At 43.1% G+C, this 24328-nt stretch overlaps 2 protein-coding genes across 4 annotated transcripts; one reads left to right on the top strand and one right to left on the bottom strand.

The window, feature by feature from the left end:
- Positions 1 to 736: 736 nt before the first annotated feature.
- On the bottom strand, positions 737 to 7883 carry LOC120048453 (protein DEK-like). Of its 3 annotated transcripts, none has more exons than XM_038994431.1 (12): positions 7619 to 7883; positions 6663 to 6826; positions 6337 to 6435; positions 5971 to 6080; positions 5752 to 5846; positions 3498 to 3618; positions 3055 to 3363; positions 2690 to 2869; positions 2385 to 2478; positions 2135 to 2280; positions 1975 to 2043; positions 737 to 1776 (listed from the first exon to the last, which is right to left on the bottom strand). In XM_038994431.1, exons 2-12 carry the CDS (start codon positions 6796 to 6798, stop codon positions 1765 to 1767), a joined length of 1371 nt encoding a protein of 456 aa, XP_038850359.1. In that variant the 5' UTR covers positions 6799 to 6826; positions 7619 to 7883; the 3' UTR covers positions 737 to 1764. The 3 variants fall into 3 exon arrangements, with proteins under 3 accessions (XP_038850359.1, XP_038850358.1, XP_038850357.1); XM_038994430.1 differs by lacking the exon at positions 7619 to 7883 and adding an exon at positions 7105 to 7166 and having other exon boundaries at positions 2135 to 2277; XM_038994429.1 differs by lacking the exon at positions 7619 to 7883 and adding an exon at positions 7105 to 7165.
- A 3449-nt stretch (positions 7884 to 11332) lies between these two features.
- Positions 11333 to 19986, top strand: LOC120047642 (solute carrier family 22 member 13-like). The gene is made up of 10 exons (XM_038993187.1): positions 11333 to 11707; positions 16977 to 17080; positions 17160 to 17314; positions 17488 to 17656; positions 18023 to 18143; positions 18279 to 18373; positions 18551 to 18765; positions 18948 to 19056; positions 19199 to 19408; positions 19757 to 19986. Exons 1-10 carry the CDS (start codon positions 11333 to 11335, stop codon positions 19833 to 19835), a joined length of 1632 nt encoding a protein of 543 aa, XP_038849115.1. The 3' UTR covers positions 19836 to 19986.
- The last annotated feature ends 4342 nt before the right edge of the window (positions 19987 to 24328 follow it).

Raw genomic sequence — 24328 nt, 5'->3', positions numbered from 1 at the left:
TTCAGCCGCAAGCCGACTTTAAAGGCGAAGCTGACTAATCTATAAATCACATTGTATTAACTGCTCAATGGGCTTGTTCGACATTTCAGCAGACTGACAACTAATGATCTACAAATCACCTTGCATCATAAATAATGACTCATTAATAGTCAGTCACAATTTAACAATGATACATTTAAGCAATATGGCCAGAGGGGTTGTGGTATATGGCCAAAATACCGCAGCTAACAGCTGTTCTTAGGCGCAACGAGGAGTGCCTGGACACAGCCCTTAGCCGAGGTATATTGGCAATATACCACAAACCACCGAGGTGCCTTATTGCTATTATAAACTGATTACCAACACAATTAGAGCAGTAAAAACAAATGTTTTGTCATACCCATGGTATACGGTCTGATATGCCACAGCTGTCAGTCAATCAGCATTCAGGGATCGAACCACCCAGTTTATAATACTGTTTTGATCCTCTTGAACACAGCCAATATTATTTAGTCCCTGCTATCCAGGATCCTTGAGACATTCCTCAGCCCCATTGAACTTTAAATGTAAAATGGGTACTTAGGAACATCCCAAGGATTCCAGATAGTACTGACCAATATTGTTTGTAGCTCAATCTGGCAGGCACAATTTACATGACATTATGGTTTTGATGCACTGTAACAGGGCCAATATCATAACTGTTTACCACCTTAGTAATGAGTGTCTTGGCTTTAGCAAAACACTAGATAGACAAGTGTTAGTTCAAAAATCTGATGTAAATTTATATGCAGAACATTTTCATTCAATGACTTACTCTGTCAAAGGTACATTGCCTAAAAAGATCCAACTCTTCATTGAGCAAGGTGACAACATAAATCAGAATCCTGTACTGCATACAGAGACAAAATAAGGACTAAAACAGGATCTCATCAAAAGGGAATGATTAACAAAATGTACACATTTACATATAAAAACATGAAGTTTTATAAATGCAATCAAGGAATATATGTTTGAAGACTTGACCATGACAATAAATACTTTTCAAAACTCAATTGAACAGCTTGCCATGCAAAACAATTTCACACAAAATGTCTAGGGAGAATGGAAAAGGAGTGGAATTAGTCCAAAATGTTTTGCAACAGAAAACACGTGCTTACTAAAAACAGAGTTTCTATTGGTCAAATTCCAGTAGGGCCCTCCCCTTTTGGTTCCTAGTGAATACACCCCAGCCTTGTTGCTATAAGGCTGTGCATCAAAACCACAGAGGGAAAGATTTGAAATCCTCCACAGAAGGCAAAGGCAGTGGATAGCTATAGTGAGGGCCCTTATTCCATTTTGACTGGTCAATTCAGGAAATACATTTAAAATCAACAGTGTGTGAATTCATGCATTGCCTGAGGACATGTTTCCATTTATAGTGACCAACCTTGAATCTCTAAAACACTGTTCGTTTAGCCTAACACCCTCTGCTTGGGATCAGTAGAAAAACTGTAAAGTTAAGTGTATTAACAAAGCACAGATTATTAACAAGCAATGACTCAAATGCATAAGCCTTAAGTAACATGTTACATATGACCTAAGAGAAGTGCGCAATCAAGTTGGAAATTACATAATATGGAAACATAAAAACATTAGGATTTAAATAAAAACAAACACAATGAAGTAAAACTGGGGGTTTGAGCAGTTCTAGGAAGATAGGCACATTCTTTTGATTATCCTTTTCCAGCATTGGAACATTCACAGTTATTTGTCACAAGGGACTGTTTATGTCCTTTTCCATGTTCTTTAGGAAATCAGCTGCAAAGAACAACAAAACAGATGGTTATACAAAGAAATCAGTCTGCCAACAGATAAAACATAATTGAAAAGCATTCACACACATTTTTTGGGGGGGGGGGGGGGGGGGGGGGGTAATGACATTGACAGACTTGAGTAGTCGATAAGGCAAGCACAGTGCTGATATTCCAGAACACCAAGGGAGGACAGGTAACTCACCGTTTTTACTGTCTGCTTGACATAGTCCTTTCTGCTGGTCAGGTCATACTCTGGGTATGTGTCGTACACCTGGGACAGAGAAGTTGTTGCGTTAGAGACTTTTACAGGTAAACCAACCAACATTGTGATATCAAATCAGATATTTGAGAAGCAAACATACTTTCTGGCAGATCTTCTTCATGGTCATCTCCTCCAGGTTGGCGTCTTTCAGCAGCCTCTTCACCGTCTCCTTTAGCTGCTCATCTGTAGGAGGCTTCTTGATCATCTTGATCAACGGCTCATCGTCATCCGAGCTGTCGAGTGCTGCTATTTAGGAAAACAAGCAGAGAAAAACATAACAATAAGCATTAGGCTACAGGTTGCCAATGACGTATGAAACGTGCTATAAAAGTAAATCTACAGATTCTTACCATTGCTGGCAGTCTTTTTCTGTTTGTTACTGCTGCTGTCTGCTTTCTTGGTCTTAGCCAGTGCTGCCCTCTTAGCTGACGGTTTATTTTTTGGCTGAGGACAAGTCAATCCATGAGTTAATTCCATTGGTTCAAGATAAAAAGACAAATGGGTAAAAACCCTATCGAGATATTATAGACATGATCTGTTACATAATTACATACAAATATGAACACAAACCCAAACTGTTGACTTTTGTATTCACAAGACTTGCTGTGAGTTTAGCAAATCCAGAATCAGAGACAGATTGACAGAAGAATCTCACCTTCTCAACTTCACTCTCGCTGTCTTTCTCATCCTCATCCTCATCATCCTTGTCTGAATCAGACTCAGACTGGTCGGAGTCTTTCGTTTTCTTTTTGGCAGGAGCTGCCTTCTTTGCTGGTTGCGCGCGCTTCTTGGCAGGTGTTCTCTTGCCCTTGGCTGCTGGATTTGACTTGGGATCCTGATTGGTAGGAGAGAAGGGACTGTGGTTAATCTTTGAGTGACAGAACAGGTTGACAGTTCCCTTTTACAGTTCTAGAATATTTATATAGTGCCACTAGTATTGTCCAAGACCAAATAGGGGAAAATACATTTCCAATGGACAATACCTATCAGTTTACATTACAACATTTCAGTTCTGCTCACCTCATCGCCGTAGTCTTCAGAATCATCGGTATCTTCATCGGTCGTCACCTTTTCCCGCTTTCCCGCTTTCCAGCTCTTCTTTTCGGCGTCTGACTCGTCTTGTTCTACTGTGACTCCTTGCTCTTCGTCGTCGTCGTCGTCATCATCCTCATCACTGCTAGAATCAGTGACGATGGCTTTGGACTTGCTCTCTGCTTTGACCTTCCGGGGACTGCTGGATGTACTCCTGGCCTTAGCCTTGGTCTTGCTCTTAGAGTCTTTGGTTGAGATATTCTTCTTAGACTTCTTCTTCTTCTTTGAGATAACAGGCTGCAGATGGGAAGGATTTTGTATTCGGTTTGACAAGACAAACTCAAGAAATGTGTATCTAGCTAAAGAGCAGTCACTACATGAAAACTGTTAAGGACAGTTTTTTTGAAAAATAAAGAAGACCTTTAACTCACCTTTCCTGATATTCTGGGACTCATGAGGAAAGTTATGATCCTGTCAATGAGGACTGACTGGTTTCCACCCTTCTCCAGGTCCAACACTTTACAGATGGTCCTCAACCTTACGCATGTTATCCTGAATCAGAGCACACAAATACTAGTCATTGGTTTGCTTGTTTATTGTGCAATAATAGAGTACGTTTGATCCACAACAATAGTTCAGATGTTTAAACATGTTACTTCATTAAAGCCGTTCGATGCAGTTTATCATAGCACACTGCGCTTTATTACAGGCGACAATTTTAGTACTCATCACTTCATTCTCTACCAGAAAGTTAGTTGGCCCTTTGATGTCAAGTTACGTAGGTTGATACATTGCTGTTTTCATTTAAACAAAAAGTCCACTGTACCAAACACAATTACTCAACTTTAGACACAAGTTACCTGAACCTGTCTCAGGGATGGTTAACTCTGGAAATTCCTTTGGTCCCTACTGAGTTGGGTAAATCAGCTTTTAGTTCTTGCACCTTGTGGAACAATCTTCAAAATGTTCTAAAACTGGATGTGTTGGTGCCTCTAGTGCAATTCAAAAAGATGATTGAGGACCTTTTTACTGATGAATGTTAATTTCTAATGACCGTGTTTCTTTCTGCTTGCATTTATATTTTGACGTTTGTATTTGCTGTCATTTATTTAATTCAGGACTCATCTGTAAAAGAGACCTTGGTCTCAGTATGATTCCCTGATAAAGGTAAAAAAAAAAAATATACCAGTCAAAAGTCTGTACACCTACTCATTCAAGGGTTTTTCTTTATTTTTACTATTTTCTACATTGTAAAATAATAGTGAAGACATCAAAACTATGAAATAACACATATGGATGCATGTAGTAACCAAAAAAAGTGTTAAACAAATCAAAAAATATTTGAGATTCTTCAAAGTAGCCACCCTTTGCCAAGAGAGTGCAAAGCTGTTAAGGCATTCTCTCAACCAGCTTCACCTGGAATGCATTTCCAACAGTCTTGAAGGAGTTCCTACATATGCTGAGCACTTGTTGGCTGCTTCCCTTCACTCTGCGGTCCAACTCATGCCAAACCATCTTAGATTGGGTTGAGGTCAAGTGATTGTGGAGGCCAGGTCATCTGATCCAGCACTCCACCACTCTCCTCCTTGGTCAAATAACCCTTACACAGCCTGGAGGTCATTGTCCTGTTGAAAAACAAATGATAGTGCCACTAAGCCCAAACCAGATGGGATGGCGTATCGCTGCAGAATTCTGTGGTAGCTATGCTGGTTAAGTGCACCTTGAATCACAGACAGTGTCACCAGCAGAGCACCCTCACACCTCCATGCTTCAAGGTGGGAACCACACATGCGGAGATTATCCGTTCACCTACTCTGCGTCTCACAAAGACACAGCGGTTGGCGCCAAAAATCTCAAATTTGGACTCATCAGACCAAAGGACAGATTTCCACTGGTCTAATGTCCATTGCTTGTGTTTCTTGGCCCAAGCTAGTCTCTTCTTATTGGTGTCCTTTAGTAGTGGTTTCTTCGCAGCAATTGGACCATGAAGGCCTGATTCACGCAGTCTCCTCTGAACAGTTTATGTTGAGGTGTGTCTGTTACTTGAAGTCTGTGAAGCATTTATTTGGGCAAAATGTCTCAGGTGTAGTTAACTCTAATGAACTTATCCTCTGCAGCAGAGGTAACTCTGGGACTTCCTTTCCTGTGGTGGTCCTCATGAGAGACAGTTTCATGATAGCGCTTGATGGCTTTTGCAACTGCACTTGAAGAAACGTTCAAAGTTCTTGATGGACTGTCGTTTCTCTTTGCTTATTTGAGCTGTTCTTGCCATAATATGGACTTGGTCTTTTACCAAATAGGGCTATCTTCTGTATACCACCCCTACCTTGTCACAACACAGATGATTAGCTCAAACGCATTAAGGAAAGAAATTCCACAAATGAACTTTTAACAAGGCACACCTGTTAATTGAAATGCATTCCAGGTGACTACCTCATGAAGCTGGTTGAGAGAAAGCCAAGAGTGTGCAAAGCTATCATCAAGGCAAAGGGTGGCTACTTTGAAAAATCTCAAATATATTTTGATTTGTTTAACACTTTCTTGGTTACTACATGATTCCATATGTGTTATTTTATAGTTGATGTATTCACTATTAGAAAATGTGTCCAAACTTTTGACTGGTACGGTATAAACGCTACTACTGTTGTTTCACAAGTCCTAACTGCGCAACCCTCTCCTTCTTACTTCATCATCCTCTCCTTCTTCTTTATATAGGGATCACTGTCAACCTCGAACGGGAAGCCATTGAACAGCCGCATATTTTTCCTCATTGTGGCAATCTGAGGAAAGAACCATCAATAATGACAACCGACTAACAACAACAACTCTAGTGTTGTTTTACCCACACAGGGGTGTCCATTGTGACATTACTCAGCCTTTAAAAAAAGTGTAAGATACACTTACCTTACCTGGCATATCAAAGAGAATTGTATGAAGCGGTTTCAGATCTGGAACCTTCAGCTTTCCGAGGTGGTGGTTCACTCTCGCAATGTCTCCTAATTTATCTCCGCCACCTGAGAGGGAGTGAAAACATTAGGGTTGTACTGTTAAATAATGAGCTGACTACTGAGGGCAAAATGGTGGAGGAAGCATTATATGGGATACCAGCGGGGCTGGTACATGATACCGTTGCATCCCAATAGACTACGAGACTGATGAGAACTTATTTACAGGCTTCATTCTGTCTCATGTCAACAAAACTTTGGAAAAGTTCTCTGTGCACATCTATAGCCTTTGGTGATAGGCATGTCTGAGGATGCTCCATCTTACCATTTTCAACTTTCAGCACCTTCGCAGGTTTTGCAACCTGGAAATCAAGTCTTTGCACCATCTTTTTCTCCCTCTTCCCTTCAACTATTTGAGATAGAGCTGCAAGAAGAACATAACAGGTCAAATATAATTCAGTGCTGCTGGCTTCATCAACTGTAGCAAACCAGGCCTCTGTGCATGCAATAACTAACAAGTTGGACCCATGCAAAGCTGAGGAAGGTAAAGGAAGGATGATAACTAGCTAGATACCTGTACTGAACTATAAATTAACAGTGTAGGCCTATTTTGAGCAAAACGGGTTCATAAACATCATTGACTTATCATACTTATGTCTCTACTCATTTCATTCCGTGGTTTTCGGGCCTTTTCTGGTGAGTCCGCCAGGTATTCAACCTTTGGTTCTTTCTCTACCTCATCCGACAGGGGACAAACCTCCATCTTTTCATCCATTGTTTCAGTCATGTCAGTGCACTTTGTAACATTTGCTGCCCTGTTTTGGGAAGAAAGTAGTTCCACCATCAGTTTTGCTAGATATCCCTGGAGAAGCACCTGACTATAGTCCCTCCTTTTTATGCGAATAATATAACTAAAAACATTAAGCTAACGTTAGCTAGTCAACAACTTTCCATCGGACTTGACAATGTCATGTCTGAGAACAATGTTAGATAGTTAAGCTAAGTTAAGATGTTAAGGGATTAGCAAGCCCAAACAATACAACAAAAACTAACGTTAGCTAGTTAAAATTACAATCAATCACAATTTACCCACCACCAGATAGTTGTCATTATAAGTATACATGGCTAGCCAGCTACAACAGTAAGTTACATTTAATCTTGTGGTGTTTAACTTTTTGCAGTGTGGCGCCCGGAGACATGATTTGGCGCGCAGGTTTGTTTTGAACACAGAGAGCTAACGTTAGCTAGCTAGCCAACTATACGCCATATATCAAAGTTTACCACCACACAGACTGAAAACTAGCTAGCTATCTAGATATTTACTAACCCGTTTTATTGACAATGACGGTGTTAGGTAGAAACCTATCAACGAGATAGCTAGCTAGTAAAGTCAATACGTTCCCGCTGATGCTGCCTGACTTGGCTAGCTACCGCGGTTAGCTCAGTCTTCTTGTCAACGTAGCAGCCATCCAGTTATTTTTAGTTACTGAATGCGTCTAACTGCTGAAATTTGTTTTATCGCTACAATGATACTTAATATGACCATTCTGGCTCATTGGAAATCTATAGCCAACTATTACAGTATGCCAATATATTCAATACTTTACCTTGTTATCAAACAGGATTGGATTAGGTTCCAAATGGCGGGTTTGTTGCAGTGTGGGCGGCAATGGCAATCATTTAGATGACGTACCACACAACATTAGAAATTAGTCGACCATGACTAAACTAAACCACACAATATTAGAAATGAGCCAATTAGGACTAATCTAACATCCAACGTCCGTATTTCCCTGGTTTTATTGATCGATTGGATAATACACTCAATGAGGGGATTTGATTATCTGGCCCGAGTTACCCCTGCGGGAGGAGTTTATAGCGGGTGACGGGTGATTGCATTCGCTTTGGAACTGAGCTGCCTCCCGGGCGTCAGCCGGGTGACCCGTCAAAGTCCGCAGCGAAGTCGGCTACAAATGCGCGTTAAAAAGAACTGGTTACTCGGAGCGAAAAAAACGCACTCTAACTGGGGAAAATCATTTGAATGGTCAGCCAACTCAGAATTCCAACTCGGGAACTCGGACCTCTTTCAAGAGCTCAGACTTTCCGATTTGAATATCACTGACGTCATGATTCGACCTTGTATTTTTTTTCCGATTTCACAGTTGTTTTGAACCGGCCATAAGCACATGGAGTAATGAGTACATTGTGTTGTTTTTTACATGCAAAATTGATTGTTTTTGATAAAAACGCTTTATCTGCCTTCCCACTGAAAAATTGTTTGAAAATTCGAATACATATTTTATGGAAAATAGATGTGTTTATGTTTCTGGACGATGCATCATGCTACCTTGTTGACAACATGATCTATTGGCGCAGATTACTGTTCGAGTTGAAACTGGCGCTCATCCCTCACCACTTTTGCCCGTTCGCGTCACGGGCCATTGACCGTTGCTACGCGGCTCAGGATAATAGAACTCCCTCAAGAGTTAACATTTTGGCACGTCAATTCATCAGTTAACTACACTGTACAGTACTTTGTGCTGCTACCACCTTTACCCTGTTGCGCAGGCAAAATAGCGGGGGCCAGGCAAGGGACTCACCTGGTAAAGGTAGGCCTTAATAAACTTGATGACACGACTTGCATTTGGGCTATTTCACAATATTAGTGCTTTTCAGAATGTGATTTTTTTCTATCCCACACTAGACTGACTATTTTAGGTCGACTTGATGGTCAGTAATAATAAGCTGAGTGTATTAATCAAAGGCCAGGTTGCTTTCTGGGGTTAAAATATAGGTTTATTTATGTGACTGGAAATAACATATTTGACCTTTTTAAAGAAAATTCTGCATCTTTGATGCACTGTACACTCTTTATGACTTGTATGCTACACTCGTTATGGTTAGCAAAAAGCAGGTACCATCAAAATAAATCTCTGACCAGGAGTAAAAATCTCCATCAAAGTTGACAGGCTCGACCCAGACAACCATTCTGCCATTGCCAATGCTATAAATGCCAAGTTTTCATCTGTCACCACATCATTACCTACACTAAACCTGTCAGACCTACCTGCATTTTTGTCAGCTATGCCACTCCCTACTGTTGAACCATGGGAAATGCACAGGAAACTACTCTCCGTTCCAACCAGAAAAGCCCCAGGTCCTGACCTCATCAGTGGCAGACTCATCAGGGAAGTTGCTGTTGCAATATCCACCCACCTGACTGACTTCTTCAACACCTCCCTGTTTGAAGGAGTGGGTCCACATCAATGGAAGGAGACAATAGTCCTCCTGCTGAAGAGTGATCCACCGAGGATTGACCAGCTACGGCCCATCTCGCTCACGCCCCTTCTGTGTGAAGGTTTTGTTGCTGAATGGGCAACACAGGATATTCAAAAGAACATCTCCAAACAACAGTTTGGCTGCCTCAAGGGACGCTCAACCACCCACTGCCTGTACAGAACAGCAGACACCAGAGGCACCTCCAGCACATGGGTCCTGACAGACTACTGCAAGGCCTTTGATCTTGTGGATCACGCAATTGCAATGAAACACCTTTTGTAGCCAGGTTACAAGATCCCATGAGACTCTATCCCAGGCCCAAGAACTCTCCTGTGGCCTCCCCCAGGGCACACGGCTTGGTCCAATTGTATTCGTGGCTCACGTCAATGGCGCAGGTAAGGGTGCTCTCGAACGGCTAGATGTTCTTTACCATTCGGCCATCACTGCACATCACTGCACTCTATACTCCTCTGTAAACTGATCATCTCTGTATACCCGTCACAAGACCCATAAAACCCTCTTAGGCCTCACTCCCCCCTATCTGAGATATCATCTATTGCCAGTCACATTCTGTTAAAGGTCCCCAAAGCACACACATCCCTGGGTGACTCCTCTTTTCAGTTCACTGCAGCTAGCGACTGGAACGAGCTGCAACGAACACTCAAACTAGACAGTTTTATCTCAATCTCTTCATTCAAAGACTCAATCATGGACACTCTTACTGACAGTTGTGACTGCTTTGCGTGATGTATTGTTGTCTCTACCTTCTTGCCCTTTGTGCTGTTGTCTGTGCCCAGTAATGTTTGTACCATGTTTTGTGTTGCTACCATGCTGTTGTCATGTTGTGTTGCTACCATGCTGTGTTGTCTTGTGTTGCTGCCTTGTTATGTTGTCATAGGTCTCTCTTTATGTAGTGTTGTGTTGTCTCTTGTCGTGATATGTGTTTTGTCCTATGTGTGTGTGTATTTAAAAAAAATCCCAGCCCCCGTCCCCACAGAAGGCCTTTTTGGTAGGCCTACTTGCCTAGTTAAATAAAGGTTGCATAGATAAAATAAAAATCAGAGGGTACCCTATCCAACTCCTAGGCCTTTGTGGATGACCCGAACCTCATAGAATCAAGACACCTTCCTCCATTATACATCTCCGGCCACACACTTGAGGTTGTGTCCAGCACCAAAGTGCTTGGTGTTACACTCCAAGCCAACCTAAAATGGGACATACACATCTCCGACATTACCACAAAAGGAAACCGAAGGCTCTTCATGAAGAACCATCATCGCCACTTCAATCTTCGTCCCAGAAGACCTTCTGACATTCTACACCTGCTTTGTCCATCTAGTGCTAGAGTACGCCGCTCCAGTATGGCACCCAGGTCTCACAGCCCACCAACACAACCAACTTGAGAACATCCAACGACATTCAAACAAAATCATCATGGGCACCATACACCTCCTGCATGCAATGACCTGGGCTTGGAGTCCGGTCGCACCCATCTCTGCAGATCCTTTGCCCAGAAGCTTGCAAAATCCCAGGATTACAACAAATGGCTACCTCAGAAGAAAGGCCAATTCAGTGGCAGATCTACCCGATCCAATCACAATCTGAACCTTCCCCCTACTCAGATTGACAGATATTACAACATCCCTATGCCTTTGTGAGACTGCTTAGTGCTGCTTAACTGTAATATTGTACTGTATACTGCATATCATATTTTTTTATTTACTTACTTACATAGGCGTATGTATGCTGCAATTCAGCTTTTAGCTGACAATGTGTACAATTCAAAAATAAACCTTAAATAAAATATATAACCATGAATTATCATTTGGATGTCCCTGTAGGAGAACCTTTTTTGGTTCCTAGACCTTTCTACCTGGAACCAACCTTTCTACCTGGAACCAAAAAGGGTTCTCCTAAAGGGGTACCACTGGTCAAAGAATCCTTAATAGTTTTAGGTAGGTAGCCCCTATTTTACAAAAGTGGTAGGCTTTCTTGGATTCATTTTCCAATGTCTTCCATGCAGGACCCCAGGCGAGAAGAGAATGGTTGCATTCGGAAAGATACTCCCAGTAGTTGGTGAGTTTGGAGCGTTTCAAAATCGCCTGTTGTTGGCAATATCGATACCCAACATATTCATGGCCTTTCACATGTTCAGCCAAGTTTTCACAGGTATGAATTTTCCTCACCACTGCAACACCGACTGGATACTCGCCCGTGGACCCAAATTGACCTATGACCAACAGAAAAATCTCACACTTCCAATGAATGATGTTGGGGAATATGAGAGCTGTCGTATGTTCACACCGGTGGACTTGGACTTGGAAACAATTCAAGAGCAAGGAATCAACAGCACCATATATTGTACAGATGGGTGGGTTTACGACACACCCCAAGGAAACCCCACTCTGGTGACAGAGGTAGGGATGAGCGCAATCATTGCATTACCCCAACTCCTATTTAACTCTATGCACTACCTGTTGAGAAGTTCAGTTTTGTGCAGATAGCCCAAGTTAGTTTGGTTCTGTTTACGCTATTTGATTTGGCAGCTTGACAATAGTTTTCATAATGTCCCTAATTTTCTCCTAAAAGTTTAGACATCAATCACTATGTTCTGTGTTTTAAATCTGTGTCCCTTGAAGGCACTTGTTGTATATAAAGTTGAACTCAGAAGTTTACATACACTTAGGTCATACACTTTACATACACGTTACATACACTTAGGTCATTAAAAGGCGTTTTTCAACCACTCCACAAATTTCTTGTTCACAAGCTATAGTTTTGGCAAGTCGGTTAGGACATCTACTATGTGCATGACACAAGTCATTATTCCAACAATTGTTTACAGACAGATTATTTCACTAATAAATCATTTCACTAATAAATCACTATCACAATTCCAGCGGGTCAGAAGTTTACATACACTAAGTTGACTCTGCCTTTAAACAGCTTGAAAAATTCCAGAAAATTATGTCATGACTTTAAAAGCTTCTGTTAGGCTAATTTACATCATTTGAGTCAATTGGAGGTGTACCTGTGGATATATTACAAGGTTTACCTTCAAACTCAGTGCCTCTTTGCTTGACATCTTGGGAAAATCAAAAGAAATCAGCCAAGACCTCAGAGAAAAAACATTGTAGACCTCCACAACGCTGGTTCATCCTTGGGAGCATTTTCCAAATGCCTGAAGGTACCACGTTCATCTGTACAAACAATAGTATGCAAGTATAAACACCATGGGACCATGCAGCCATCATACCGCTCAGGAAGGAGACACGTTCTGTCTCCTAGAGATGAACGTACTTTGGTGCGAAAAGTGCAAATTAATCCCAGAACAGAACAACAGCAAAGGACCTTGTGAAGATGCTGGAGGAAACAGGTACAAAAGTATCTATATCCACAGTAAAACGAGTCCTATATCGACATAACCTGAAAGGCCACTCAACAAGGAAGAAGCCACTGCTCCAAAACCGTCATAAAAAAGCCAGACTACAGTTTGCAACCACATGGGGACAAAGATTGTACTTTTTGGAGAAATGTCCTCTGGTCTGATGAAACAAAACTAGAACTGTTTGGCCATAATGACCATCGTTATGTTTGGAGGAAAAAGCGTGAATCTTGCAAGCCGCAGAACACCATCCCAACCGTGAAGCATGGGGGTGGCAGCATCATGTTATGGGGGTGCTTTGCTGCAGGAGGGACTGGTGCACTTCACAAAATAGATGGCATCATGGGGAAAGAAAATTATGTGGATATATTGAAGCAACATCTCAAGATATCAGTCAGGAAGTTAAAGCTTGGTCGCAAATGGGTCTTCCAAATGGACAATGACCCCAAGCATACTTCCAAAGTTGTGGCAAAATGGCTTAAGGACAACAAAGTCAAGGTATTGGAGTGGCCATCACAAAGCCCTGACCTCAATCCTATAGAAAATGTGTGGGCAAAACTGAAAAAGCATGTGCGAGCAAGGAGGCCTACAAATCTGACTCCGTTACACCAGCTTTGTCAGGAGGAATGGGCCAAAATTCACCCAACTTATTGTGGGAAGCTTGTGGAAGGCTACCCAAAACGTGTTTTACTAATTGAGTGTATGTAAACTTCTGACCCACTGGGAATGTGATGAAAAAAATAAAAGCTGAAATAAATAATTCTCTCTACTATTATTCTGACAGTTCACATTCTTAAAATAATTTGGTGATCCTAACTGGTCTAAGACAGGGAATTTTTACTGGGATTAAATGTCAAGAATTGTGAAAAACGGAGTTTAAATGTATTTGGCTAAGGTGTGTGTAAACGTCCGACTTCAACTGTATATCAGAGTTATACCTTAGTTATGTAAGAATGGCCTTGACTTGTTCATGAAGTCAATGCTTAGGTCTTGTTTTCAACCTTTATTCACTTTTATATCCACAGATACAGTGCATTCGGAAAGTTTTCAGACCCCTTGACCTTTTCCACATTGTTACATTACAGCCTTATTCTAAAATTGATCAAATCAGATAAATCCTCATCAATCTACACACAATACCTGATAATGACAAAGCGAAAACAGTTAATTTTTTATTCTAATAAAAAATTAAAAACAGATACCTTATTTACATAACTATTCAGACCCTTTGCTATGAGACTCAAAATTGAGCTCAAATGCATCCTGTTTCCATTGATATTCCTTGTGATGTTTCTCCAACTTGATTGGAGTCCACCTGTGGTAAATTCAATTGATTGGACATGATTTGGAAAGGCACACACCGGTCTATATAAGGTCCCACAGTTGACAGTGCATGTCAGAGCAAAAACCAAGTCATGAGGTCGAAGGAATTGTCCTTAGAGCGCAGAGACAGGATTGTGTCGAGGCACAGATCTGGGGAAGGTTACCAAAAAATGTCTGCAGCATTGAAGGTCCCTAAGAACACAGTGGCCTCCATCATTCCTAAATGGAAGAAGTTTGGAACCACCAAGACTCTTCCTAGAGCTGGCAGTCCGGCCAAACTGAGCAATCGAGGGAGAAGGGCCTTGGTCAGGGAGGTGACCAAGAACCCGATGGTCACTCTGACAGAGCTCCAGAGTTCCTCTGTGGAGATGGGAGAACCTTCCAGAAGGACAACCATCTCTCCAGAAGGACAACCATCTCTGCAGCACTCCAACAATCAGGCCTTTATGGTAGAGTGGCCAGATGGAAGCCACTCCTCAGTAAAAGGCATGACAGCCTGCTTGGAGTTTGCCAAAAGGCACCTAAAGACTCTCAGACCATGAGAAACAAGATTCTCTAGTCTGAAACCAAGATTGAACTCTTTGGCCTGAATGCCAAGCGTCACATCTGGAGGAAACCTGGCACCATCCCGACGGTGAAGCATGGTGGTGTTAGCATCCTGTTTTGGGGATGTTTTTCAGCGGCAGGGACTACGAGACTGGTCAGGATCGAGGGAAGCTGAACAGAGCAAAGTACAGAGAGTTCCTTGATGAAAACCTGCTCCAGAGCGCGCGTGACCTCATACTGGGGTGAAGGTTCACCTTCCAACAGGACAATGACCCTAAGCACACAGCCAAGACAACGCAGGAGTGGCTTCGGGACAAGTCTCTGAATGGCCTTGAGAGGTCCCAGTCAGAGCCCGGACTTGAACCTGATCTAACATCTCTGGAGAGACCTGAAAATAGCTGTGCATCCCATCCCAACCTGACAGAGCTTGAGAGGATCTGCAGAGAAGAATGGGAGAAAATACAGCTGTGCCAAGCTTGTAGCGTCATCCCCAAGAAGACTCGAGGCTGTAATCGCTGCCTAAGGTGCTTCAACAAAGTACTGAGTAATGGGTCTGAATACTTATGTAGATGTGATATTTCAGTTATGTATTTTTATAAAAACCTGTTTTGCTTCGTCATTATGGGGTATTGTGTGTAGATTGATGAGGGGGGAAAAAACGATTTAATCCATTTTAGAATAAGGTTGTAACGTAAAATTTTTGGGAAAAAGTCAAAGGGTCTGAATACTTTCTGAGTGCACTGTATCTGATATATTGTGAGATTAGGCATATACACTGCTCAAAAAAATAAAGGGAACACTTAAACAACACAGTGTAACTCCAAGTCAATCACACTTCTGTGAAATCAAACTGTCCACTTAGGAAGCAACACTGATTGACAATAAATTTCACATGCTGTTGTGCAAATGGAATAGACAAAAGGTGGAAATTATAGGCAATTAGCAAGACACCCCCAATAAAGGAATGGTTCTGCAGGTGGTGACCACAGACCACTTCTCAGTTCCTATGCTTCCTAGCTGATGTTTTGGTCACTTTTGAATGCTGGCGGTGCTCTCACTCTAGTGGTAGCATGAGACGGAGTCTACAACCCACACAAGTGGCTCAGGTAGTGCAGCTCATCCAGGATGGCACGTCAATGCGAGCTGTGGCAAAAAGGTTTGCTGTGTCTGTCAGCGTAGTGTCCAGAGCATGGAGGCGCTACCAGGAGACAGGCCAGTACATCAGGAGACGTGGAGGAGGCCGTAGGAGGGCAACAACCCAGCAGCAGGACCGCTACCTCCGCCTTTGTGCAAGGAGGTGCACTGCCAGAGCCCTGCAAAATGACCTCCAGCAGGCCACAAATGTGCATGTGTCTGCTCAAACGGTCAGAAACAGACTCCATGAGGGTGGTATGAGGGCCCGACGTCCACAGGTGGGGGTTGTGCTTACAGCCCAACACCGTGCAGGACGTTTGGCATTTGCCAGAGAACACCAAGATTGGCAAATTCGCCACTGGTGCCCTGTGCTCTTCACAGATGAAAGCAGGTTCACACTGAGCACATGAGCACATGTGACAGACGTGACAGAGTCTGGAGACGCCGTGGAGAACGTTCTGCTGCCTGCAACATCCTCCAGCATGACCGGTTTGGCGGTGGGTCAGTCATGGTGTGGGGTGGCATTTCTTTGTGGGGCCGCACAGCCCTCCATGTGCTCGCCAGAGGTAGCCTGACTGCCATTAGGTACCGAGATGAGATCCCCAGACCCCTTGTGAGACCATATGCTGACACATGCACATTTGTGGCCTGCTGGAGGTCATTTTGCAGGGCTCTGGCAGTGCACCTCCTTGCACAAAGGCGGAGGTAGCGGTCCTGCTGCTGGGTTGTTGCCCTCCTACGGCCTCCTCCACGTCTCCTGATGTACTGGCCTGTCTCCTGGTAGCGCCTCCATGCTCTGGACACTACGCTGACAGACACAGCAAACCTTTTTGCCACAGCTCGCATTGATGTGCCATCCTGGATGAACTGCACTACCTGAGCCACTTGTGTGGGTTGTAGACTCCGTCTCATGCTACCACTAGAGTGAAAGCACCGCCAGCATTCAAAAGTGACCAAAACATCAGCCAGGAAGCATAGGAACTGAGAAGTGGTCTGTGGTCACCACCTGCAGAACCATTCCTTTATTGGGGGTGTCTTGCTAATTGCCTATAATTTCCACCTTTTGTCTATTCCATTTGCACAACAGCAAGTGAAATTTATTGTCAATCAGTGTTGCTTCCTAAGTGGACAGTTTGATTTCACAGAAGTGTGATTGACTTGGAGTTACATTGTGTTGTTTAAGTGTTCCCTTTATTTTTTTGAGCAGTGTATGTTGCTTTTATTATGAAAAGAAGCAATCCATTTCCTTATCATCAAAGGCAACTAAATTCTCTCCTCTTTCCTTTCCTTCTCATCAGTTTAACCTGGTGTGTGACAACAAAGGTGTGAGTGACGCATCACAGTCCATCTACATGACCGGCCTCCTAATAGGGTCCCTGGTGTTTGGACCTATGGCAGACAGGTAAAACACACAACCCACTTTTTAAATTGTCACAAGTTTAGTGAAGAGGTCACCCCAAAAATGTGAAATACCCCCGCAGGTTTGGTCGTCGCTTCGCCATCCTCGTTTCCCTGCTCTTCCAATTGCTGTTTGGAGTGGCCGCTGCCTTCTCCCCCAACATCTATGTCTACATTAGCCTTCGGTTCGTGGTCGGCATGACAATATCAGGCATTGCCATGAACACATTTGTGCTAGGTGGGGCAATACTCCCAGGTTGTCTCTTACCACATAAACTCCAATCTCTAATCTCAATTAGCCAAAATATAACACCTTGTACTGTCTACAATCATCAAACAGTGTTTGACTATTGGGTGAGCTGACAGCCCCAAACCATTGTAGTGTGTGATAGTTATTTTCCTATTTGGAAGGGGCTGAGTGGACCAGTACATCTAAGCGGGCCCTCTTCACCATCATCTCACAATGTTTCTATGCCGTGGGGCTGATGTTGCTGCCGTGGATTGCCTACGGGGTCCGCAACTGGAGGGCCCTGCAGCTGGTGCTTTCCAGCCCCGTCCTCCTACTGGCTGTCTACTTCTGGTGAGCCTGAATTTCATACCTTCTGGTGAGCCTGACCTTCATACCTTCTGGTGAGCCTGACCTTCATACCTTCTGGTGAGCCTGACCTTCATACCTTCTGGTGAGCCTGACCTTCATACCTTATGGTGAGCCTGACCTTCATACCTTATGGTGGCTTGTGCGTGGGCAGCGGGTGGAGGGAAGGAACGATTAAATTGCCCCCAGATACTGATGTAAGGTTTGATTTTTATGTGGATGAGTTTGTCCTCTCATCAAAGCAAAGGCTTATTTATGTATTGTGTAGTTACCTCTTTGGAAGGGATATTTGGATGACCACACATTTTTGGGGATTTGTAGACCAATATTGTGTGGGTGTGTACGCGCTAGGATTCTCCCAGAGTCGGCCCGTTGGCTACTAACTCAAGGCAGGCAGAATGAGGCCAGGCAGGAGCTCCAGAGGGCAGCTGCGGTCAACAGGAGAGAGGTCCCCCAGTCATTACTCGACATGGTGATTTAACCATCCTTACTGGAATAAATTTACTTTGGGGATACAGAATGTAAACATGTAAAATATATATATATATATATATATAATATGAAGTTGCATTTGTGGTATAGATTATTTAGTTGCATCTTCTTCTAGCTGGAGGCTGAGAACACGTCTACAACGGGCAGTATGATGGACCTCTTCAAGATACCCAACCTGAGGAAACGTGCTCTCACCATGAGCTACATCTGGTTTGTGTGACCAATGACTTAGCTAAATACAAACTTAACATCTGTTATGATCAATATTCAAAATACTGTTTAAATGCATTAATTCACAACAATTGTAGTCCATTCCTTCATGGCGTGCATTTCTTCATGCCCCATCTTGTTTTTACAAGCTGTTTTTTCCACTCTCCCTTGGGGCAGGTTTGTGACCAGCCTGGTCTACTTCGGCGTGAGTCTTAACGTGGGCCATTTTGGCCTGGACATCTACCTGACCCAGTTTATCTTTGGCCTGGCAGAGATTCTTTCTCGCCTGGGCTGCTACACCCTCCTGGAGCGCCTGGGCAGGAGGCTCTGTCAGGCAGGCACTCTCTTCTTTGGTGGAGCAGCTTGTCTCCTAATTCTTGCTATTCCTGAAGGTGACTACCGAAGGCTGTTTCCAGTTATGCAAATGCTCAACCATCTACCCTATCTGGGTTTATAGTGTGTAGCATTCAAATGTTTTATCTTTGTCAAATTTCCCTGAACTTGGTGTAGTTGGCGTTATATTCTGAAACATACCTGTTGGTGGTACTTATTTCTGTCTTATTTTGACCCTTAGACCTTCCAGTATTGGTGACAGTCATTGCAGTGACTGGAAAGTTTGCTATAGCAGCCTCCTTCACTATTGTCTATGTATATACTGCTGAGCTCTATCCCACCGTTGTAAGGTTAGTTACATTCCCAATGTATACTGTTTATTACAGCAGAATAATATCCTCATTCTTCATACTGTGTATACATGTCCAATTTTCTCCTCATCCACTTTTGGATACATTTATTGCAATGTCCTTCTTCATGTCTTCCTTGCAGACAGAATGGTGTGGGTCTGAACTCCATGTGTGCCCGTGGGGCGGGCATCCTGGCCCCTCTGATGCATCTGCTAGAGGTGTACCACCAGGCCCTGCCCATGCTCATCTGTGGCCTCCTGCCCTTCATCGGCGGGGGGCTGTGCTTTCTACTGCCAGAGACCCTCAACACTGAGCTCCAAGACTACATAGACCCACTCGTGGAGAAGACAATGTGAGTAACCCCTCTGTTTTCGACATTTTAGCTGTCTATATTTGAATTGTGAAGTATGTGAATTGAAGCAAGTGTAACGGATGTGAAATGGCTAGCTAGTTAGCGGGTACGCGCTAGTAGCATTTCAATCAGTTACGTCACTTGCTCTGAAACCTAGAAGTAGGGTTGCACCTTGCTCTGCAAGGGCCGCGGCTTTTGTGGAGCGATGGGTAACGACGCTTCGTGGGTGACTGTTGTTGATGTGTGCAGAGGGTCCCTGGTTCGCGCCCGTGTCGGGGCGAGGGGACGGTTTAAAGTTATACTGTTACACAAGCACCATACTTATTGATTTTTACTTGTTGATCTTAGAACATCAGAGAGCGGGACTATTGAAAACGGACTTGATGAGGAGGAGAAACCAACTGAATTGAGGAGCTCAAAATTCTGATCACTGTCTGGTCCATACTCTCTGGAGGTGTGAGTTAGATATTACTCTAAAATATCTCTTATTTTTTGTAAATGATACCACCCATTTGGGACTAATTATTTGTTTAAATGAATGAATAATACAAAATGATTGATGTTGTGTATAAAATAAAATGGACCTATCACAATATTAATCTTGGTGATCGGGGGTGCCATATGGGGAGGGGGTGGGTTGGATGATTCTAAGGGCCTGTGACTGAGGGGCCCTAATTTTTTTTGTTGAACATTAGGTAAAATAAATTCTATATTAAATTATTAACCTATTGTCATTAATATAATATTTGATTTACAATGTACTAATAAAACTTGCGGTTTCTTTTAATTTTCTTGTTTTTGTTAAAAAGTAAACATACAGAGATGTTTTAGCCGACATATAATCAATGCAGGCAAACTTTTAGCAAGCTATTCATACTAAATCACTTGCCCCTGCCTGGTGCCAGGCCCAACAGATGCAGCTTCAGGCTCAGCAGCCCTGTCTCCCCATCCCCATACCCCTGAACCAGCCCGACTCCCAACTGAAGGAGATGGGCAGCATTGTGTTGAATGACATGTCAATTGGCATAATTGCAGGTACTGCAATGCATTGACGACAGGAAAAATCTCTGATGACACAGAGGCAGCCAATATCAGAGCCTTAAAGGAAGAGATGCAGGCTCTTAGAGATGGATGGGAGTCTCTGCTGTCTGAGGCAACACTGATTTCTACGCAAATGGATGTTGCACCTCAATTTAGCAAGGAACACAGCCGCCAGAGGAAAAGGAAGAGATTCCACGAGGAGACCTCTCAAGAGGAGACAGCTCAGGACAGTGTAGCAACGCTGTTTCGGAACACAGTGTTTTTTTTACTGCTATGGCAACATCATAAGTGACTTTGACACTAGGTTCCACACCACTGAAAAAATTGTAGAAGAATTCTCTGCTGTTCTGAAAGTTTGGCAGTTTAGTGAGGATAAAGTCCCTTCTGTGTGCCAACCACAGATTTATGAAGTACAGTATTCCAGAGATCTTACATCTGAGTTTCAAAATGAAGTAAGACACCTGAACACTGTATATGCTGCCACTTTCCCCCCTAACTTGTCCCCTCTTGGTCTCCTGAATGCAATTTGGAAGATGCAGCTGCAAAGCATTTTTGGAGAAGTGTGCATTGCTTTAAATATATTTTGCACACTGCCTGTGACTGTTGCTAATGGCGAGAGAGCTTTCAGTAAGCTAAAACTGATAAACTATTTGAGGTCCACTATGTCCCAGGACAAGCTTTGCAGTCTTGCCATGCTGTCCATTGAAAGTCTGTTAGCTAGAAAGCTGGACTTCAAGACTTGATCAGTGACTTTGCTAGCAAGAAGGCCCGGCACTGGGCTCTTGGTGAGTAAGGCTGAGCAAGGGACAGTGATAACTGTTAAATGGCATGGCTATGGATATTGGATCACTACACACATGATGCCCACAGACTGAGAACAAGACAGAACAGGATGTATCTCAAAGTAATGGCTGGATTGTCATACAATTTGTTGTGCACAATCAAGACCAAGTGAAAGAAACCTATTGATTTGGTGACCACTTGACCTTTCCTCTAGCACCACCATCAGGCCTTTTCATTTCCATTTTGTTTTCCATTTTCAGTTTCCACTTTTACAGCAGCTTATTTTCTAGTTGGTATGTATACTTATTTCAACAATCTGCTGCTGATTTTATTATTTTATTTGTTATATCATTCTATAGATGATAATGTTAATTTATTGTAGTTGAATAGGTTAATGTATATTTAAGTTATTTATTTTAAGTTATTCATTAATGTTAAGAGAATTTTCCATTCAAGAATTGTACCATTAAAATGTAATTTAGACTGTAAAAGATGGCCTTTAGCACATTTCTTATAGAGGGTATCAGTCTTGGATCAAATAGTGAATTCCACTGTATGCAGAATGTTGCATGCATGTCTGCACAGTGTTATATTTTCACAGCTCACTGTCAGTATATATCGTACAGTAAATATTGGAATACAAGAGAGTTGCAAGCCTGCAAAGGTAGAGTTATTTAAAGCTTTGAATGGCTTGATTGGGTTCTGAAGGTGTGTGGTTACAGCAATTGCGCAGGGTTGGTGTGGCCTGTAGTGGTGGGTCCCAATGTGATATCTTTTCATGGGGCCCAAAATCCCTGGCGGCGCCCCTGTTGGTGATACCTCTCATGAACAGCAGATGGTGCCAAGTAACTTTTCAATGGGAGAAATGGTACACACATTACAGTGCCTCTGGAAACTGCCCCCAAATTGCTTAGATAAATGTTAGTTGGACTGCAGATAAATTAAAAAGACTCAATAGCACAATAATATACTATTGATATAAACTCAGCAAAAAATAAACGTCCTCTCACTGTCAATTGCGTTTATTTTCAGCAAACTTAACGTGTAAATATTTGTATGAACATAACAAGATTCAACAACTGAGACATAAACTGAACAAGTTCCACAGACATGTGACTAACATAAATGGAATAATGTGTCCCTGAACAAAGGGGGGGGGGGTCAAAATCAAAAGTAACAGTCAGTATCTGGTGTGGCCACCAGCTGCATTAAGTACTGTGGTGCATCTCCTCCTCACGGACTGCACCAGATTTGCCAGTTCTTGCTGTGAGATGTTATCCCACTCTTCCACCAAAGCACCTGCAAGTTCCCGGACATTTCTGGGGGGAATGGCCCTAGCCCTCACCCTCCGATCCAACAGGTCCCAGATGTGCTCAATGGGATTGATATCCGGGCTCTTCACCGGCCATGGCAGAACACTGACATTCCTGTCTTGCAGGAAATCACACACAGAATGAGCAGTATGGCTGGTGGCATTGTCATACTGGAGGGTCATGTCAGGATGAGCCTGCAGGAAGGGTACCACATGAGGGAGGAGGATGTCTTCCCTGTAACGCACAGCGTTGAGATTGCCTGCAATGACAACAAGCTCAGTCCGATGATGCTGTGACCCTCCACCTCCAAATCGATCCCGCTCCAGAGTACAGGCCTCGGTGTAACGCTCATTCCTTCAACGATAAACGCGAATCCGACCATCACCCCTGGTGAGACAAACCCGCGACAAAACCACTTTTTGCCAGTCCTGTCTGGTCCAGCGACGGTGGGTTTGTGCCCATAGGCGACGTTGTTGCCGGTGATGTCTGCTGAGGACCTGCCTTACAACAGGCCTACAAGCCCTCTGTCCAACCTCTCTCAGCCTATTGCGGACAGTCTGAGCACTGATGGAGGGATTGTGCGTTCCTGGTGTAACTCGGGCAGTTGTTGTTGACATCCTGTACCTGTCCCGCAGGTGTGATGTTCGGATGTACCGAACCTGTGCAGGTGTTGTTACATGTGGTCTTTCACTGCAAGGACGATCAGCTGTCTGTCCTGTCTCCCTTTAGTGCTGTCTTAGGCGTCTCACAGTACGGACATTGCAATTTATTGCCCTGGCCACATCTGCAGTCCTCATGCATCCTTGCAGCATGCCTAAGGCACGTTCACGCAAATGAGCAGGGACCCTGGGCATCTTTCTTTTGGTGTTTTTCAGAGTCAGTAGAAAGGCCTCTAGTGTCCTAGGTTTTCTTAACTGTGACCTTAATTGCCTACCGTCTGTAAGCTGTTAGTGTCTTAATGACCGTTCCACAGGTGCATGTTCATTAATTGTTTATGGTTCATTGAACAAGCATGGGAACAGTGTTTAAACCCTTTACAATGAAGTTATTTAGATTTTTACGAATTATCTTTGAAAGACAGTGTCCTGAAAAAGGGACATTTCTTTGCTGAGTTTATTAACTCTGTAGCCATATGAACTTGAAACTATCATTTTTGGTAGACACTGAACAGATAAACCTGGATCCTGATGTCCTGCATGTCACATAGGACCCATTATATCCTATTTTATAAATTTTCTTTCCATGCACATGGGTGAACAATATGAGAAACGACCACCTATATATGGACAGTAATTGCATGTCTGGAGAGCTGTGGAGGTGCAGTCACAGCAGACAAAGCCTGTCGCAACGCTTCCATAATTGCCATGGGAAGTGAAGAAAAGATCCGAGGGCTCTCTGGGGTCAACGGAAGGTGAACTGTGACAAGTAGAGACGAAATGGGAATTCATGAACCTACCTTTGAAAATAGTGTCCTGGATCTGTACAAATAGATGTGGATATTTTAAGCACCAAAATCCTACAAAAATTACTTTGACGTTTCTCCTCTTCCTTGGCTTCCTCTCATAAAACAAGGAAGGAAAATAAATATCATTAAAGAACTGAAATGGCGGGGGAAAATTTAATTGAGGATCCCTGGCTCTGTCCGATTCAAAGCAAATGATTGGGGGACTTTTGCAAATGCATATGAGCTGATGTTAACAATGGTGCATGTAGATGAGCCCCTTTTCAGGGACATGCTTGAATGGACAAAAAAATGTGTTGCAGATAGAAAATCTATATATTA

The sequence above is a fragment of the Salvelinus namaycush genome, chromosome 5 (genome assembly GCF_016432855.1).
Source record: "Salvelinus namaycush isolate Seneca chromosome 5, SaNama_1.0, whole genome shotgun sequence".
Classification (NCBI taxonomy): domain Eukaryota; kingdom Metazoa; phylum Chordata; class Actinopteri; order Salmoniformes; family Salmonidae; genus Salvelinus; species Salvelinus namaycush.
The sequence above is the reverse complement of the archived record's forward strand: the minus strand, read 5'-3'. Positions and strand labels throughout refer to the sequence as shown.

Excerpts from the sequence above, each read along its gene's own strand:
- LOC120048453 (XM_038994429.1), bottom strand. Across the intron at positions 3,364-3,497 it reads GTCCCAGAATATCAGGAAAG|CCTGTTATCTCAAAGAAGAA; the intron begins GTGAGTTAAAGG and ends TCCCATCTGCAG. Across the intron at positions 2,281-2,384 it reads GAAAAAGACTGCCAGCAATG|CAGCACTCGACAGCTCGGAT; the intron begins GTAAGAATCTGT and ends TTTCCTAAATAG.
- LOC120047642 (XM_038993187.1), top strand. The coding sequence starts at position 11,333 with ATGGTTGCATTCGGAAAGATACTCCCAGTAGTTGGTGAGTTTGGAGCG. Across the intron at positions 18,144-18,278 it reads CCCAGTCATTACTCGACATG|CTGGAGGCTGAGAACACGTC; the intron begins GTGATTTAACCA and ends ATCTTCTTCTAG. Across the intron at positions 18,374-18,550 it reads CTCACCATGAGCTACATCTG|GTTTGTGACCAGCCTGGTCT; the intron begins GTTTGTGTGACC and ends CCCTTGGGGCAG.